This window comes from Arachis ipaensis, chromosome B03 (assembly GCF_000816755.2).
Source record: "Arachis ipaensis cultivar K30076 chromosome B03, Araip1.1, whole genome shotgun sequence".
Taxonomy (NCBI): Eukaryota; Viridiplantae; Streptophyta; class Magnoliopsida; order Fabales; family Fabaceae; genus Arachis; species Arachis ipaensis.
Genome location: NC_029787.2, coordinates 78,321,452 through 78,342,177, shown reverse-complemented (window position 1 = coordinate 78,342,177; position 20,726 = coordinate 78,321,452). Strand labels below are relative to the sequence as shown.

Genomic DNA, 20,726 nt, shown 5'->3' with positions numbered 1-20,726 from the left:
TCCCCTTTCTGCCCACCCACGTGCATGCGTTCCCGACGCGTACGCGTGGATTTGAATTCACCAATTCCCCTGGTGTGTGAACCCTAGCTGTTTCGCGTCAATCACCCTTTCTCCTCTCCAACGTTCCATTTCTCTTCTCCCTCCAAAACCCAAAAACCTCCATAGCCACCCTCAAGCTTCTGTCAACAACCACCATCCACCACTCCGGCGACTTGACCACCGCCGACCACCTCTCTCTCTTCCCTCCTCTCTTCTTCTTTTTCTTCTTTCCCCCTTTCTCCTTCCCTCTATCCATTTCACCCCTGTCGCCATAACCACCGCCATGGCCACCCATTGCCGCCGGCGAACCACCAACCACCACCAACCCTTTCTTCCTCCATTTCACTTCTTTCTCCCGTCTCCTCGCCAGAACAGAGTCTGGTGCCCTTGCTCTGCAACCGTTCTTCTCTGCCGCCACTGGACTACCGTGGCAGTGGCGCTACTGAGCCAGCACGCCTCCGTCCTCTCAGTCTCTGTCCCCATCTCTCTCGCCACTTCCATTTCCCTCTATTCATTCTCCCAGGTTCCAGTTCCCCTGTTTACATTCTGCTTCTGTTTTTATTTTTTCTTTTAATTAATTTCTGTATTAGTAGCATTTTTTGATTTGGTTTCTGTTAAGTTTAGTTAGATTAGAATGCATGTGGTTAGAGAATCTGGCGTGGATAGTGGATTTAGGTATGATTGTTTGTTATTCATGCTGTCTGAAATGGCTGGTTTTAAACTGCTTTGTTGAGTGATGAAGATGTTGATGTTCTGTGATTGATACATGTTATTGTTGTTGTTAATTTTGGAATTTACTTGCTAAATTTGATGCCATGATATTGGATGCTGTCTTTGTTCAACTCACCTGAGCTTGCATTGTTTTATCTTGGTTCATTCTATTTGAGGCTCATTTGAGTTGTATATTGCTGTTATGCTGATTTAGCTTGATGTTTTATGAATTATATGGATTCATATGAGTTGTTTTGCTACTGTTTGTTTATCTGGGAACGTCCTGCCGGAATGCTGCCGAAATTTTCTGAAAACCTTATGCTAGTAATTTCCAATTGTGAACTGAATTTGGCACATTTTGACTTAAGCCCTATTTGATTATTGCCAAATTCACTTCATGAATTGGCTGGCCAGCATTTTCGCATTTATTTTGGTTCCCTTTCATGTGCATTGGTGATTGACAGAATAAAGGAACTATTTGACGGATTTCTATGTCAAGAACCTTGATTAACTAAGTCAATGCGAACCTTCTTTGTGTTTTTAACATTTCAAGTTCAAGTCAAAACCTTTAGGCCTCTTGGTTCAAGTACAATTTCCACATTCTTTAACCAATGAAGCTATTTCTATTATTTCACCATTTGATTTAAACTTGTCTTCTTCTTAATTGAGGTTCTTACATTTGTAATACTTGGTGCTTTCCACTAGTGTAAACCTTTTAAAATGAAAATTATTTTCAACCCTCTTTTGGTTACACCAAGTACATATTTCATTTCTTTTACGCCGATCTTTACAAATTTAGTGACCAAACACATTGATGATGACTTGCAATTCTCTTTTGTGCTTTTGTGCATTTCATATTTCATCATCAATGAATTGCATCATCTTCATGAATGTGAGTATGCTTGTTTCCTATACTTTTTGAACTTCTCTTGGTTAAGTCAATAATTGCCATGCCACTGATTTCTAACCCTCTTTTCTAACTTTTGACTTAATTGACCTTCTGACTTTTCTTTTTAGTTTTTAAACTAACTCTTTTATTTTCCTTTAGGGATGATAATTGTTGTTGCTTAATAAACAAGCATCTGTACTATCATTGCATGAATCCTTGGTTTGTATTCTGATTGATGTCTGAATTCTATTTTTCCTTGCATTCCAAGAATTCATTCCTTTGACTTACTTCATGAATGTGTCTCAATATCCTTCTGTTTCTTGTTTTCTGTCTGTTACCTATATCCTTGCTTTCCATACCTCTGCTTTGCTTAATATGCGGTATCATGTAATTTCTGTTTTTCAGGATGTCTGACAGAGGCAAAGGAAAAGCCAAGGTCAGCTCCAGAAAAAGGAAGAGGTCTCAGTCATCTGCTGAACTGGCTACCTCTGGTTTATCTGAGATGCGTCTTTTTGATTTGGGATGCTGAGATCGACGCGCACGCGCATGCGTGGAATGTGAGGTCGCATGGCGACGCGTACGCGTACATGACACGTACGCGTGGATAGCAATTTGTCAAGCGACGCGTACGCGTGACCCACGCGCACGCGTCGGTGATCGCACATGACTCACTTAAAGGCAAAACGCTGGGGGCGAATTCTGGGCTTCCCAGGCCCAAATCCAACTCACTTTCTGAGCCTATTTACATGCAGAAGTCAAAGGGGATCACACATTAGACATTACATGACATTAGTTTAGTTTTAGTTGAGTTTTGGAGGGAAAGTTAGTTTCTAGAGAGAGAAGCTCTCTCTTCTCTCTAGAATTAGGATTAGGTTTAGGTTAATTTCTTAGATCTAGATCTACTTCTTCTCTTGCTTCAATTTTTCTTTTGCTTTATGAATTCTTATGTAGATCTCTATTTCTCTTTCAATGCAATTTATGATTTCCATGTCTTTTCATGTTTTGCTTTGGTTTTCTATTATTTATCTCTTCCCATTGTAGTTAGATCTTTAATTCTTGTAATTCATGTTGTTTACCTTTATTGCCTTCTATGTGTTTGTTGAAATGCCTCTTCTAGTTATGAGTTAGATTTTGTTCCTCTTGGCCTTGGTAGAGTAATTGGTGACTCTTGAGTTATCAAATCCCTTTGTTGATTGATAATTAGAAGTTGCTAATTAACTTGAATACCACTAAAGCTAGTCTTTCATCATGATTAGGCTAGGACTTATGGAATCAAGTTAATTCATTCACTTGACTTTCCTTTATAGTTAGAGGTTAACTAAGTGGGAGCAATGGACAATTATTGTCACAATTGAGGAGGATAATGAGGATAGGACTTCTAGTTCTCATACCTTGCCAAGAGCTTTGTTAGTTGTTAGTTTATTTCCTTTGCCATTTATATTTCTTGTCTATTACCTCAAAAACCCCAAACATACTTCATAACCAATAACAAGAACACTTTATTGCAATTACTAGGGAGAACGACCCAAGGTTTGAATACTTCGGTTATTTTTATAGGGGTTTTTTACTTGTGACAACCAAATTTTTGTATGAAAGGATTATTGTTGGTTTAGAAACTATACTAGCAATGAGAATTCATTAGTGAAATTCTAAACCACACAAAAATATATTCATTAGTTGTCGGCGGATTTTCATTTTGGTGACCATTTCAGACATTCTTCCTTTATTTTTATTTGCATTTTACTTTATTGCACTTTTGGGATTATTGTATATATTCGTTATTTTGGATACTTTTTTTTAGCTTGTTGCATTTTGCACTTTGGTTTGTAAATATTTTAGATTGTTAGTTGGATTTGCATTTTTTGTTTGATAGTATATATATATATATATAGTTATTTTAGTTTATTAGTTGTGATTGGAAAAAATGCGCATAATTAAGCTTAGTTTATTCTGCCCAATTGATTTAAAAAAAAAATTTTTTTTAGAACTTGCTTGAATTACATATATTGTGGATTATGTTTTGAGCTAAGAACACAAGCAGGTGAGATTTGAGCCTAATTGTGTGGTTACATCATATAACCACTTATTTTCATTCTTGGTGCATGAAAGAGCTGGAAGATCGATGGTTTAAAAGTTATAGTAAATACTCGTTGCAAATGTAGTTACTAAACCAAGAAATCAACCTTTCTTGCAAACGTTTTGGTTCTCACAAGTAACAAACCCCTTTAAAATTGATAACCGAGTATTTAAACCTCGGGTCGTCTTCTCAAGGAACTGCAGAGAAGTATGTTCTTATTATTGGTTATGGAGATTGTAGATTTGGGGTTTCAAAAATGAGGAACAAATATGACAAATAATTTAAATGGCAATCAAAAATAAATAAATAACTGTAAAATAAACTTTTGGCAAGGTATGAGAAATTGGAGGTCCTATCCTAGTTATCCTTATCAATGATGATGAGAATTAAATCTTAATTCCACTTTGTTAGCCTTTACTAAGATAAAGGAAGGTCAAGGGATTAATTGGTTTGATCTTCGGATCCTATTTATTTCCTAAGAAAATATTGGGATTATTGAAGTTCAATTCAATTAACAAAGATAACAATTATCAATCATGTTGAGTTTGATAACTCCTGAGTTACTAATTTCTTAACCAAAACCAAAAGGGGAAAAGTAAATCTACTGGAATAAAAATGTCTTCAGAGTAAAAGCAATAATAGCATAAATAAAAGAAAGCAATATTAAACTGAAATACCTCAATTAGCATTAATTCAAAAGAGTAGTTTGTAACATGGAAGAATTCATAAATCAAATTGCAAAGTAAATAATCATCTAAAGTAATGGGATGAACAAAAGTAAAAGGGAAGCTTAAAGTAAAGGAACATTAAACCTGGGATTGAGAGTTACTCCTAAAGAGAGAAGTCCTAAATCCTAATCCTAAAAGAGAGAGAGAATCTCTCTCTAAACTAAATCTAAATCATGAAAAGTAACTAATTGGCGAGCTCTCTTTGAATGGATGCATTTCCACACTTTATAACCTCTGGTCTATGCCTTCTGGACTTGGATTTAGGCCAAAAAAGGCTTCAGAAATCGCTGGGAACGTTTTCTGCAATTTCTGGTGCGTGGCCTCTGTCATGCGTCCGCGTGGGTCACGCGGTCACGTCATTCGGAACTTTTCTTGTCATGCGGTCGCGTCAGTCATGCGGGCGCGTCATATGTGTTTTGCTTAAGGCGTGTGGTCGCGTTAGTCATGCGGCCGTGTCGTTGTTGATTCGCGCTTGGCATGCGTCCGCGTCGCCCATGCGATCGCGTAGATGCCAGTTTCTTTAGAAACTCCGTTTTGTGCTTTTCTTCCATCTTTGTATATTTCCTTTTTCATCCTTTAAGTCATTCCTGCCTTAGAAGATCTGAAACTACTCAACACACTAATCACGGCATCGAATGGAAATAAAGGTAATTAAAATAATTAATTTTAAAGCATAGGAAACATGTTTTTCACATACATCACATAATAAAGAAGGGAAAGTAAAACCATGCAATTAATATGAATAAGTGGGTAAAAAATTGAATAAATCACTCAATTTAAGCACAAAATATATCATAAAATATGGGTTTATCAGTGCATTATTCTCTTTCTATGATTGTAATCTTTGATTTGTTTAATTCTATATGTCCGTTATTTTGTGTACGAATTCATTTATATGATTGAAGCCATTGTTTCAATTAGCTCACTTACCCAAATAGCCTACCTTTTTTCTTCTATTGATAGCCAATTTTAAGCCTATGTTTAACCCATTTGTTCTTAATTTTAGCACATTACAAGCCTCAAGTGAAAAACAATAAATGTAAGAACTGCAACTAATCAACCGGTTAATTACGTGATTATAATACCCCAAATTAGACTTCGAAAATTTAGAGCGAGAATTTGAGGATTTAAATGTGATTTTTGGACTCAGTAGGTCTTTCCGAGTCAGAAAATGTATTTTCTGTGAAAAACCGTGAAAAACTGCAAACCGGTAGTTGAACCGGTTCAAGTCTGCCCGGTACCACACGAGAAAAAGTGAAAACCGTCAAAAATCTTAGAAAAATATTAGAAATGGAAAACCGGACGTTAATTTTAAAGGTTTGGCCAGAAGTTGGACCAAACGGGCTAAAAACGCTAATGGGTTGGACTGGGCCTAAGTTGGGCCAAAACCCAACATATAAAAGGTTCATTTAGTGAACTAAACCAGCCACAACACCACTAAACACACACACACACATCAGAAATTGAAAGGGGAGAAGAGGAAGAAGAAAACACTATTCACCCATCTCTTCTTTTCGCGATATCTCGAGCTATGGTTCTTCGATTTGCGTGCCGTCAGCGGCTACGCGTTCCTTGTAAAAAGCTCTACAAAACTCATATAAGAAACTAGCAAGGTAACCACGAAATCCTCTCAGTTCTTCTCTCCAAAATTTCGGATTTTTAGGGCTTTGGGTTAAATGAGTTTTTGTGATTTCGGATGTTTAGGTTTGCTCTAATCCTTGCTTAGCATTGGATTTTGGCTATCAAATCTGTTGGAAAAGGTAAGAGACATTAAACCCTTGTGATTTTATGTTTAAATGGAATCCTAAGTTGATTTGTGATGGTTTATACATGTATAGTTTGATTATTGTGAGTTTGGGAGCTATTGGAACCTATTGGTGCTTGTTGAAGTGGAATTGAAAGCTTGGTTTGGAGTTGAGGGCTTGCTTGTGCTCATTTTGGGTTTTGGTGCATATAGGGAATCGGTCAAGGTATGGTTTCGGTTTCCTCTATGTAGTATATAATATTCATGCACACTTAGACTAGTGACCCATAGGATAGGTTTGAAAATTGTATGTTGTTGATGATTGTTTGTGTTGATGAGGTATAATGAATTGATGTGTTGTTGTAATTAAATGATGAATTTGAAATATAATGGATTTAGATGAATGAGTATTGTTAATTATGAATAGGAATCATGATTGAGTTGATGATGAGAATTGGTAATGAGATAATGATGATTGGTGGATATGTGGTATATGTGATAATTGAGGTTGGGAATAGTGAAATGTAAAGGAAATTATGGTATGATTGGTGTGATATGATGCAAAAGGTAAATTTTGATGAAAAAGGAAGTTTGGAATGGTTTGGTATGGTCTGGAATGTGTATGGTAAGAAATGGTGGGAATTGTGAACTTGGATAAAAGTTGGTTTTTGGTGAACTTTGTCTGATCATAACTATTGCCTCGGTTTTCAAAATTGGTTGAAATTGGTATAGAATTAAAGTTTAGTGAAAACTCTTCAAAATGATATAAAGTTTAAAAGATTTAGAATTTTGTAGAGGAAGCTATGATCATTCAAAGTTGGTGTTGAAAATCTGAAATTGTGCTAAGTTGCAGAATTTTGTGTTTTCTGGTATGTGCGCACGCACATCCGTGTGCGGACGCACACCTCTGCGAAAATTTCAATCTGTGCGCACGCACAGACCTATGAGCACGCACACGTAGAGGCAGGCCGTCTACTTGCGGCTCTAGCACAGCTTGTGCGCGCACATACCAAGGAGAAAATGCGACCTGTGCGTACGCACAGATCTGTGCGCATGCACATGTTGGGAAGGCCAGTCTATTGAGGGCACTGGCACTAGTTGTGCGAGTGAACAAACTTTGTAAATTTTGACATCTGTGCGTATGCACACTCCTGTGCGTACACACACATGTTAAAACTCTCCGGAGCTTGCGCGTGCACACCCCTGTGCAGACACACACGCCCTATTTCTCAAATTTTTCTTTGTTTTCAACTATTCTACCTTCCCAACAAGGTTGTAAGCTTCTCTAACACCATTTTAGGACTCTTGGGCCTAGTTTTGGACATTTAAAAATTGGGAAAGAATCTAATGGCTTTAGATGATATTATTCGAAAAACTTAGAAAACAGAGGTCTAGAGTTTTGGCGATCTGAGGATGGTTCGATGGTATGTGATGAATGTTGATGTATGAGATAGGCACTGAGAGATAGTTGAGTTCGTAATGGAAATGTGAATTGGTAGTGGTTGAGATGGGTCAAGGACTCGAAGGAGTGATGAGGAATCACTGATATATTGAAAATATTTTCTGAAAAACCACTGAACTACTATTTTATATTGAGATTATAAGACGCTATGCGCCCGGCAGGGCCGTGTGGTTGGATCCCGCCTGTCGAGGTAGCGGCGGCGGCGTAAGGGCGGTGGTTTGTTCCGCTTACGCTGAGATGCAAGGTCGGTGGCAAGTGTATCCTGCTCACATCCCTTCTGATCAATAGAGCGTACAGGCGCAAAACACTGGATAATGATTCGAGCATTATATCTCGCGGGTTCCCATACAATGATTCTGAAGGGCGACGTCTCCATGGAGATGTGTCGGATTGGCAGTTGAACCGACAATGTGATATCACAGCCAGTAGGGCAGGCATTCATCATATGCATTTTCTATCTGTTTGTATGCTTTGTCTACTTGTAATGGCTTGCCTATTTGTATAACATGCCTAATTGCTATTTGAATTAATTGCCTTATATGCTAATACTTGTGTTTTACTTGCATTGTATATTATCTGTGTTTTCTACTGGGATTGAGGAGGTTCGGAAGGCAGTGGTGATGGGATCGCATGGAGGATAGGTTGGTGAAGGCTGTGGAACAGCGGTGTTTGGTTAGAATAGAAATCCCTTAACATAGATTACCCAGTTTAGTTATGTTAACATTGATATATTTATGCTTATTTGTTTTAATATGCTTTAAGATTGAATCTTGTGATGGGTATGGAGCTTAGGATTGCCTTTGGCTTCCTGGGGTCTTATATCCTACATCACTGGGCACTGTTACCATACTGAGAACCTCCGGTTCTCATACCATATTTCTGTTGTATTTTCAGATGCAGATCGCAACCCACCTCGGTGAGTTGTCTGGTTGGTGACAGAAACGGAGGATCCGGATACTCCTTTTGAGTCATTTTGGGTTATTTTGTATATCTCTCACTTTTGTATTTTGTTTTGCCTAGAGGCATGTATTTGAGAGAATAAAACTTGTATATGCTCTTTTAAAAACTTCAGTTTCTGGTCATCTGTATATGGCTAGCCGGCTTAAACTCCGCGAGACGTGGCTAGTTTCTTATGATTATTATATACTTATCTATGTTATCATATCTCTGTTTCTTGTGCATTAAACGAGTAGCTTCGTTAGTACATTTTGCGCTTTTGAAATCCTGCTTTGAGCTATATTTTTCATTGGGCTTCTAGATTATACTATCCTTTCTATATATATTATATGTATAAGCCTTAGAACTGTCGTAACCTCTAATTAATCTTTGCCTTACGGCTAGAGGTAAGGATTAGGGTAATTAGGGTGTTACATTTAGTGGTATCAGAGTGGTTCGTCCTCGTGAGCCTGAGGATTAGGGTAATTAGGGTAGTTAGGTTTGTTTAGAATTTTATAGGTTGTTATATAGGCTAGGTGGGAAGCTTAGGTTAATCAAAGATTCAAACTCTAGTCTACTTACCCATATGCATCCTACCTTGACCTTATCCCCATTACAAACTATGGGAAAGTCCTCATGATATTTGTATACATGCATAAAATAAGTGTTGATTGTTAGATGAAAAACAAATCTTAGAAAGCATGATTAGGGAAGAATTGAGTGAATCAACCCTATACACTTGAGTGACTAAAACGAATACACATTCGGTAAGGGTTCGATTGCTCAATTACATGTTTTCACCATGATCATCTCTTTTCTTGCAAGTTGTTAAAATTCTTTTCAATAACTCAATTCAATTGTGGGTTGATTTGATTGTTATCGCTTTAGCCCTTATTCTTATATTGGTTTTCTTGGAAGTTGATTTATTTTGACCAAGTAATTACATCCATTTAGATAGATTGCATCTAGTTAGTTTGCATTTAATAAATGATGACACCCTTTGTCTCTTTATTGGTTTAGCATGAGGACATGCTTAGTTTAAGTGTGGGGAGGTTTGATAAACCCTAACTTTGTGGTTTATCTTGTGCTTAATTTAGGGGATTTTATCAACTTTTCTCACATTTATTCAATGAAATAGCATGGTTTTCTAATTCTCCCTAAATTTGTGCTTAAGTGTAAAAACATGCTTTTTAGACCCTTAAATTGGTAATTTTAATTCAAAGGAGTGCATTCATCGACGTGCACGCGTGACAGACACGCACACGTGGAGATGAGGTCGCCAGGCGACGCGTACGCGTAACATGACGCGTACGCGTGAGAAGTAAAACGCCAAGTGACGCGTACGTGTGACCCATGCATACACGTTGCAGCTCGCACGTGACCTCATTAAAGTAAAAATGCTGGGGGCAATTTCTGAGCTTTCCAGGCCCAAATCCAACTGATTCCAGAGACTATTTCATGCAGAATTCAAGATGGGTCAAAAGGGGGGCACTTAGATTAGTTATGATAAGCCTTTAGTTAGTTTTCTAAAGAGAGAAGCTCCCACTTCTCTCTAGAATTAGGTTAGGATTAGGTTAAATTCTCTTAGATCTAGGGTTAATTTTTTGTCTTCATCTTGTTTTCTTTACAATTCCTTGTTGTAGTGTCTTGATTTTCCTATGTCTTCTTGTTAATTTCTTATTTTAGTTACTTTTATGTTTATGAACACTCTTGTCAATTTCATTTCCTTTAATGCAATTTGAGGTATTTCAAGTTAATTTTGCTTCCTTTAGTTGTTGTTGTTGATTTCTTGTATTGGGTAGTAGTAGATTTTATTAATTCTAGCAATTTATAATGCTTTCCTTTTATGCCTTCCAAGTGCTTGACAAAAGGTTTGGTTGGATGTTAGAGTAGCTTTTTAAGCATTCTTGGCTTGGAAGGAGAGAAATTAGGCAATCTTGAGTCATTAGTATCCAATTTAGATTGGTGATCTAGGGTTGTTAGTTAATATTGTTTCCATTGACTCTAATCTCTTGCTAATTCAATTAGTAGGTTGATTAGGACTTTTGGATTGAGATTAACTAGTCTTATTTGACTTTCTCTCATGTGAAGATAATTTTATACCTTCTTCCATTGTTAGAGATGACTAAATAAGATAAGCTCTTGATAAATATTGCATGATCATTAATGACTAGGATAGAAAGCTTAACTCTCAACCCTTGCCACGAATGTCTCTCTTTAGTAATTATTTCTTTAATTGTTTGATTTACATTTCTTGCATTTTTACCACCCCACCCCTTTTGATACCATAACCAATAATACGCATACCTCACTGCAACTCCTTGAGAAGACGACCCGAGATTTAAATACTTTGGTTACTTTTATAATGGGGTTGGACTTGTGACAACCAAAAAAACTTTTAAACTTTGATTGAGTATTATTTGTTGGTTGGGAACTATACTATCAACGAGCTTATTTCTCTTTTACCGAGAAGAAATTCTTAACCGACGGTAATAGTACATCACTCTCCCTTCCTCTCGGATCTCCCCCTTCTCTTTTCCCCTTCTCCCTCTTTCTTGTTCCAGCTTCCCTTTCTTTTGTTTCTTTCTTTCTGTGTTTCGTTGGGTGAGGGGTAAAAAGGTGAGGGTGGGTGGCGATGGTAGAGAGCTAGGGTTTGTGTAAGTCAGTGTTAAATTAGGGTTTTGGGTAGTTTAGAAAATCTAAATAAAAACTGGGTAATAATGTAATTTTATAAAATAAATGAAAAGATAGAACGATAATAAAAAATCAAATTAAATATAAAGTATCCATTACTAAAAATACCTTTTAATTACCAATCCTTAAATAATTTTTTTTAGTTAAATACCAATTTAGTAAAAATTGGAGGTAAGTAAATTAATTCTCCTTTATTTGTAAAACAAGATTAAAAATCTAAATATTTAAAATTAAGGTATAGAAAATATTCACTATTTTTAAATTATAAGAACTCTAAATAATAAATAAAAATTTACTCAACTTATATATAAAAATCTCTAAAAATATAATCTTAAATAAATATAATAAATCATAAATAATTTATTAATAACTTTTTAAAATTTGAGGTCTTACACAATGCACGGACTTACATTTTAATTTGACATTGTAAATTAAAAATAATATTTTATAATCATAAATTTTTCGAGTTCAGTATAACACTATCATCGTCATTATATAATAAACATATTTCATATTTATTTAAAGTAAAATGCAAATGAAACCGTTTGAAGTCTATAATATTATTGAACTATAAGGAGAGAGACCTGAAAAAATAAGAACATATATAACTGTAATAGTAGTATGTCAATTTTACAGCAAACTTTATATCAAAAGACTAATGAAAATTTATCGACAACCTAGTATTTTATTAACCTCATTAGAAAAGCAATTAGCATATGATGTTGTGCTATGTGTTACACACTCCATTTTAGTTTTATCTAGAGTAAATATTTGTGCAAAAGTGTAAATCATAACATGTTATTAAAATGAAAATACTAGTTTTCTTACCTAAATATTATTAAAAACTTCTTTGAATACGACATTTGTTGTTAATGACTTTGGATTGCCATTTTCGTCCAAAATTAGAACTTTGAGGCCACTGTAACTCTTAACTCTTGACAAAGCAACGTGAAGTTGTCCATGGGTGAACCTAATTTTGGTAAGTAAAGCCCTACATGTCATAATGACTGACCTTGACTCTTGTTGATGGTCATTGCAAAGCACGCTATTAATGAAAATTGTCTCCGTTGGAACTTAAATGGCAATCCTGAATTTGAAGGGATCAAGTTCATTCTTGGAATGTACACTTTGTCGCCAATATTTCTACCGATTACTACCTTCGCTCCAATTTCGTTGTTACCAAGTTCGCTAACTATTAACCTTGTCCCGTTACATAAACCTGAAGTCTGGTCTATGTTTCACAGTAGCATTATAGCGACTCCTAGCCTCAAAGTCAACCTGTGATTGGGTAGTCCCGAATATTTGATGTCATTTAGGAACTCTAGTGTGAACAATTCTTGTTGTACATCTTTATTCTCATCAACTTGACATGTTGTGTCATAACTTAGATACTCCTTTTCCATCCCTGAAAAGATTGTCAAGATGAAATCGTTTACCTTCTCGACACTTTCAAGCGTGGATGCAAGAATTATCCTACTCTGAAAATACATGTAATCTGACATGTTTTGCAAGAAATTTGAATGTGCAAAGTATACCAAATGAGAGAGAGGGTCATCAGTAGTTATAATCAATAGATCATCTGTAATTTCAACTTCTGACTTATCACCAACAACAGAACTAATATTTTTATTTCCAACATCAAGTATCCAATTAGCAAATCTCTTTATTTCGCCATCATGTTGATCTGAAGAAGACATTAGAAGCCTCATATTCATATGAAGCTTCAAAACCTTACAGAATGACCACATATGGAATGAGTTAATAGTTGATGACAATATATCGTGTCTACTCTCTTTCAAAATCACTAGAAGTATCTGTCTGAAATCATCTCCTAGAACCACAATCTTACCACCAAATGGTTGATGTATCTTATGTTGATTGGTAACTAACGTAAGATCTCTGAGCGTCTGATCAAGTGCTTCAAAGCACATTTTATTTAGCATGGGAGCTTCATCTCAAATTATTAAGCTACTTTGGATGAGCAGTTCAACCTTCAAACTGTCATGCTTGATGTTGCAAGTAAATTCATCCTTAATTGTAATGGGTGTTGAAAACCTAGAATGAGCCATTTTGCGACATTTAAAAGAATCTTTTTCTAGACCGAATAGCAGAAGAAAGTCTATTCCAAATAAATGTCTTACCACACCCACCATGCCCATAAAACGAAGTAAAACTACCAGAGTCTATAATAATAACATTGAGTATCTCTTTGAATACTAACCTTTGCTCATGAGTCATCTTTTATTTCGTATATAAGTTTGTATGGGTCAACTCATTTGTGTCATATGCTAACTCCTCCTCTATTAGCTTATTCTAAAAAAGGCAAACATCAAACAGCTCAGAATATGGCATTGATTAATAGTCGCTTAAAGATCTTGCATTATTTTTTAGTATCTTCTCAATCTCAATAAGGCAGAAAATTTTTAATTCATCATCAATCATGTTTAGTCCTAGCAAAAGCACATGATGATTTTATGTAATATTTAACAAGTAATTTCAAAATAAAAACCATTAATATTATAAATAAAAATAAAGTAATAAGAAAATACAATCTTGATATAAAAAAAAAGACATAGGAAAATACTTTAGTTTTTCAATGCTTTTCTCCTCTCATATAGTATTTCATCAGTTATTAATGTCCAAGTTGCATTCCAAACACAATCTGATTTGCTAACAATATTAGATGTCAGTAGCATCACAAATGGTTTTCTTAATTGATGACCAGACGCAAGTTCAGCTACCTCATTAATAGCTGCAATGAATTTCCTATCGTCACACAGTAGTCCCATGGAATAGCAAGCATATTGAAAGTCAGAATATATAATCTCATTAAGTGTCCTAATAGACTCATATATTGTGTAATGTTTTTGAACAGTTAACAAAATTTTCATATAGTAGATATCACATGTGCCCAATGGTGTAACACCCTAATTAGCCTAAGCTTTACCTCGTGCCGTAAAGCAAAGTTTAATCAAAGTTTACGATAATTCTAAGATCATACATATAATATATCGAAAGACTTAATATTATCTAGAAGCCTGATGAAAGGTATAGCTCAAAACAGGATTTGAAAAGTGCAAAACATACTAACGAAGCTACTAACTTAAAGCACAAGAAATCGATACAATATAACAAAATATCATAGTATAATATCATAAGAATCTAGCCACGGCTCGTGGAGTTTAAGCCGGCTAGTCATATATACAGACAAAACAAAATCTGAAGTTTAAAAGGGCTTATACAAGTTTTATTCTCTCTATACATGCCTCTAGGCTAAAGCAAAATATAAAATGAGAGATGTATAAACAAAATAAATCAAAAAGACTCCAAGAGTAACAAGATCCTCCACTTCTGTCACCATCCAAGCAACTCACCGAGGTGGGTTGCGACCTGTATCTGAAAAACACAACAGAAATATGGTATGAGAACCGGAGGTTCTTAGTATGGTAACAGTGCCCAGTGATGTAGGATATAAGACCCCGGGACGCCAAAGGCGATCCTAGACTTCATATTCATCACAAGATCTCATCTTAAGGTATAACTAAAACAATAAAGCATATATATATATTTTAGGGTAATCTATTTTAGGGGATTTCTATTCTAACCAAACACCGCTGTCCCACAGCCTTCACCAACCGATCCTCCATGCGATCTCATCACCACCACCTTCCAAATCGCCTCAATCCCAGTAAAAATCAAAATTAATTACAATACAAGTAAAACACAAGTAGAAGCATATAAGGCAAGTAGTTCAAGTAAGCAAATAGGCATGTTATCCAATTAGGCATACAAATTCAAGTCGGCAAAGCAGACGAACAGATAGAAAATGCACATGATGAATGCCTGCCCTACTGGCTATGATATCACATTGTCGGTTCAACTGCCAACTCGACACATCTCCATGGAGACGTCGCCCTTCGGAATCATCATTGGTAACCCCCGAGATATAATGCTCGGATAACTGTCCAGGGTTTTGTGCCTGCACACTCTATTGATCCGAAGGGATGCGAGCGGGATACTTGATAAACCATTATTTCATAGTTTATATTGTATTTAATTGTGTGGTTTTATCAAATCTTTACCCACTTATTCATTAATTTAGCATGTATTCACAATTCCTTCCCAAAATTACTCCATGGTTGAAAACTTGCTTCCTAGAGACTTTTAATTATGTATTTTAATTCTCCTTTATTCCATTCGATGCCGTAACCCGTGTGTTAAGTGTTTCAGGCTTTATAGGGCATGAATGACTTGGAAATTGGAGAGGAGGCTTGCAAAAATGGAAGGAACACAAGAAATCGAGGAGATGACCAGCGAGAAGTGACGCAGACGCATGGCTCACGTGACCACGCGAAATAGAGGAAATTGCAGTGACGCGCTCGCATGCCTGACGCGAATGCATGGATTGGAAACTGCACAAGTGACGCGAATACGTGGACGATGCGCACGCGTGGCAAGGCAAAACGCTGGATGACGCGAACGCCTGGATGACGCGATTGCGTGACGTGCGCGATCTGCAGAATCTGCAGAATTCACTGGGGGCAATTTTGGGCCTGTTTTGACCCAGTTCTCGGCCCAGAAAAGCAGATTAGAGCCAGGGAACATGGAGAGACCAAGAACAACATTCATTCTGCATAATTTTAGTTTTAGATCTAACTTTACTCCTCCTCTAGATTTTCTCTCTACACATTCATAGTTCTTAGGATTTCATTTTTATTGTTTTTGGATTGGGATATTGAGAAGAGTTATTACCTCCGCCAAGACTTCATCATTCTAGTTTGTTTTCCCTTACTTGTCACTTACTCTTTCATATCCTTACTCTGTTCAGAATTACTGTTGGATTATTTTTAGAATTTATTAATACAAGAATTATTTTTATCTTTAATTGGTCTCTTTGATTATTATTATTATTTATCATGTTTCCCTTTATTTCTCTTCCTTATTTTGTGAAATTTACATTCATAATGAGCGAGTAGTTCCATAACTTGATTGGGAGATGATTGAAAGGAGAACCTTGAGTTGGAACACTCAAGAGAAAAATTGTAATTGCGTTTAGTGTTGGATCGCCCTCTAGTCACTGACACTAGTCCTTTCCAAGGGAGAGGATTAGGACTTGTGAATAAAAATTGCCTTCCAACTTACTTGACTTTTCTCTACCTAGTAAAGAATAACTAAGCAGAACAACCTTCAATTATCACTTTTATCTTGGGAGAACTCCATCAAGGATAGGGCTTCCAACTAATCTACTCCCGGTCAAGATTTTTATTTAAATTACATAAATTCTCTGATTTAATTTCCTGTTTATCAACTCAAACCATTTTAGAAAATATCTGATTAATAAAATAGCACACCTTTCTGCAACTCGTTGGGAGACGACCTGGGATTCATACTCCCAGTATTTTAATTCTAATTTTGTGACAACCCCTTCTAAATTGATAAGCGGATTTTCGGTTGGTTAAGAACTGTACTTGCAACATATCTCTTATAATAAATTCTTAACTTGCCAATTTCCGCCACGTCAATTTTTGGCGCCGTTGCCGGGGAGTTGCAATAGAGTGCTAAGTTATTGATTGGAATTTATTTATTTGCATTTTATTTTATTTTTCTACTATGAGCTGCATGTTTCTTTCGTCAAATGACGCGTTCACTTCCTGATCCAAGCTTGCCAGTATTTGATCCCGAGATCGAAAGAACTATTTCACGTATAAGGCAAGCTCGGCATCGGTTAGTCCTCCCCAAGGGCGAATCTGAAACGTCACGTAGGGAAGAAACAAGTCCCCGTTCTACTGATTCGGTTGATTTACGTGCAGGTGACATGGCAGCACCTAGAAGAGTTACTATCCAAGAGGCTGGAGCCCCTGATTTCACACTGCAACCGTTTCAAGCGCATCACCCAGCGGTGGCTACAGACTTTGAAATAAAGACTGCACTACTCAACTTGATGCCCAAGTTTCATGGCTTACCTGCTCAAGAGCCTATCAAGCACCTTAGGGATTTCCAAGCAGCCTGTTCTACTGTCAGGCGTGATGGTGCAGATGAAACTTCTATTCTGTTGAAAGCATTCCCATTCTCTCTTGAAGGAAAGGTGAGAGAGTGGTACTACACTCAACCCGCATCAACTGTTTCTGACTGGGATACGCTTAGAAGAGATTTTTTGGAAAAATTCTTTCCAGCTGAAGTTACTGATAAACTGAGGAAAGACATTTCCATGATTGTTCAGGACGAGTCCGAGACTCTCTACGAATACTGGGAGCGCTTCAACAACCTTCTAGAAGCATGCCCCCACCATATGATTGACAAGATAGTGTTGTTCGGCTACGTCACACAGGGCATGAGGCCCCAAGATAAGACCACATTGGAGAGTGCTAGCAATGGGTCTATGAAAAAGTACAAGACCACTGATGAGGCATGGCAATTGGTCAGCGACTTGGCTAAATCTACTAGGAATCACAGACAGAAACAAGGCCGGTCAAAAGCTGTTGCAGAGGTATCTTCTAGCAAAGAGACTACTGCTCTGACTCAGAGTATTTATGAAATGACCAACTTACTGAAGCAGATGCAGTTGAATCAACAACAAGCGCAGCAAAGCCAACAGTTAGTCCCACAGAGAGTGTGCAGGATCTGTGCTGATTATAGCCACTATACTGATGAATATCCGCAGCTCCAGCAGGAAGACAACACTGTGGCAGCCACTCATAACTTTTATGACCGCCCCAATCAAGGATACAATCAAGGTGGCAGCTACAACCATGGATGACAGGACAATTTCAACTAAGGTTGGAGAGATAATTCTAACCAGGGCTGGAGGGACAACAATAACAGAGGAGGCAGAGACAATCAGGAAAATCAGAGGTAGAATAATAACAAAAATAGGCAGGAGAACCAGAACCAGCTTTACAGAGGACCTCACCAGAGGCAATCTCAAGGACCATAGCACAACCAACAGCAGACCTCTCAGATCACTTATCCCTCTTCATCTTCTAATGATGAGTTACTACAATCTATTGATCGGAGACAGCAGGCCATGGAAAACAACCTTACTTCTACTCTAAATGGTCTGAACTCTACCTTGCAAGCTCTTATCTCACAGATTGGATCACTAAATAACTCCAACAACCAGCCTTTGAGCTCCAGTAGAATTCCCTCTCAACCATTGCCCAATCCAAAGGGTGGCATCAATGCCATCACCCTAAGGTCCGGAACCACACTGTAAGAGAGGAATCAGGAGGAGCCAATCCCATTAGAACACGCCTCAGCTGAAGAGGTGGTGGAAGTAGAGGATGCTGAAGAAGAAGAGGACATACAAGACATGGTTGAAGAAGAAGAAGCTCAACCACAGAAGGAAGCACCAAAGGATGTAGACCCTGTAGACAACGTCCTTCCTATTCCATTTCCACAAATTGCAAGGAAGCCCAGGAAGCAGATGGAACTTGATCCCAAAATGGTAGAAATATTCAAAAAGGTTGAGGTAACTGTTCCCCTTTTTGATGTTATTCAACAAGTACCTAAATATGCAAAGTTTCTAAAAGATTTATGCATACATAAAGACAAAATTAATGAATTAGAAACTATCCCTTTAGGTAGTTCTATATCTGCTTTAATGGGAGGTATACCTGAAAAGTATAGTGATCCAGGTCCATGTATGGTTAATTGTACTATTGGTGGTGTGATATTTTCTGACTGCATGTGTGATTTAGGAGCGTGCATTAGTATAATGCCTTTGTCTATATATGATACTTTGAGGCTCCTGATGAGGCACAGAAGTTGGTGAATTAAAAATTATTAAAATAGTTACGTTGCAAGTATACTTCTTAACTCACCGAAAATCTGCCTATCAATTTAGAAATATGTCACAGAGAGTTTAAATTAAAAATTACTGGGAGTTGGAGTCCCAGGTCGTCTCCCAACGAGTTGCAAAAAAGTATGCTATTTTATTAATCAGATGTTCCAAAAGGTTGAGTTAAGTAGATGGAAAATTAAATTGAGAAAATTTAAATAATATGAATAAAAGCCTTGACTGGGAGTTGATTAGTTGGAATCTCTATTATTGATGGGATGATTTCAAGATTAATTTATAATTAATGGTTGTTCTGTTTAATTATCCTTTACTAGGTAAAGGAAAGTCAAACAAGTTGGAATACTAGATCTATTCACGAGTTACAACCCACTTAGTTCAAAGGGATTGGTGTTAGTGACTGGATAGCAATCCAACAGTTAACCCAATCACAAATTCTCTTTCAATCCTTCTGGTGCACGAAATTGTGATCTCTGGTAATGGCTCCAAAAACTTGGTGCTCTAATCTCAATTCATAATTTGTCACAACTTCGATACAACTAACCAGCAAGTGCACTGGGTCGTCCAAGTAATAAACCTTACGTGAGTAAGGGTCGATCCCACAGAGATTGTTGGTATGAAGCAAGCTATGGTCACCTTGTAAATCTCAATCAGGCGGATATAAAATAGTTATGGAGTTTTCGAAAATAAATAATAAACTAAGGATAGAAATACTTATGTAAATCATTGGTGCGAATTTTAGATAAGCGCATAGAGATGCTTTCGTTCCTCTGAACCTCTGCTTTCCTGCTGCCTTCATCCAATCAATCCTACTCCTTTCCATGGCTGGCTTTATGTAAGGGCATCACTGTTGTCAATGGCTACATCCCATCCTCTTGTGAAAATGGTCCAAATGCTCTGTCACAGCACGGCTAATCATCTGAGGTTCTCGATCATACTGGAATAGGATTCACCCTCCTTTTGCGTCTGTCACTACGCCCAGCACTCGCGAGTTTGAAGCTCATCACAGTCATTCAATCCTTGAATCCTACTCAGAATACCACAGACAAGGTTTAGACTTTCCGGACTCTCATGAATGCTGCCATCAATCTAGCTTATACCACGAGGATTCTGATTAAGAAATCCAAGAGATACTCATTCAATCTAAGGTAGAACGGAAGTGGTTGTCAGGCACGCGTTCATAGGGAATGATGATGATTGTCACATTCATCACATTCAGATTGAAGTGCGAATGAATATCTTAGAAGCGGAATAAGTTGAATTGAATAAAAAAACAGTAGTACTTTGCATTAATCTTTGAGGAACAGCAGAGCTCCACACCTTAATCTATGGAGTGTAGAAACTCTACCGTTGAAAAATACATAAGTGAAAGGTCCAGGCATGGCCGAATGACCAGCCCTTCTGATCTAAGAACCAGGCGTCCAAAGATGTCAAATACAATAGTAAGAGGTCCTATTTATACTAAACTAGTTACTAGAGTTTACAGAAGTAAGTAATTGATGCATAAATCCACTTCCGGGGCCTACTTGGTGTGTGCTTGGGCTGAGCTTGAATGTTACACATGGGGAGGTCATTCTTGGAGTTGAACGCCAGTTTTTGTGCCATTTTGGGCGTTGAACTCCACTTTGCAACTTGTTTCTGGCGCTGGACG

The 20,726-nt window shown here is 37.2% G+C and overlaps 1 protein-coding gene across 1 annotated transcript; it reads right to left on the bottom strand.

Annotated features, from left to right (window-relative positions):
• LOC107633295 lies at positions 12,519–13,211 on the bottom strand. Its single transcript, XM_016336938.1, has one exon. The coding sequence runs from the start codon at positions 13,209–13,211 to the stop codon at positions 12,519–12,521; it is 693 nt and encodes a 230-aa protein (XP_016192424.1).

What these genes read in the sequence shown, in the direction of transcription:
- LOC107633295 (XM_016336938.1), bottom strand. Translation starts at nt 13,211, where the DNA reads ATGTGCTTTGAAGCACTTGATCAGACGCTCAGAGATCTTACGTTAGTT.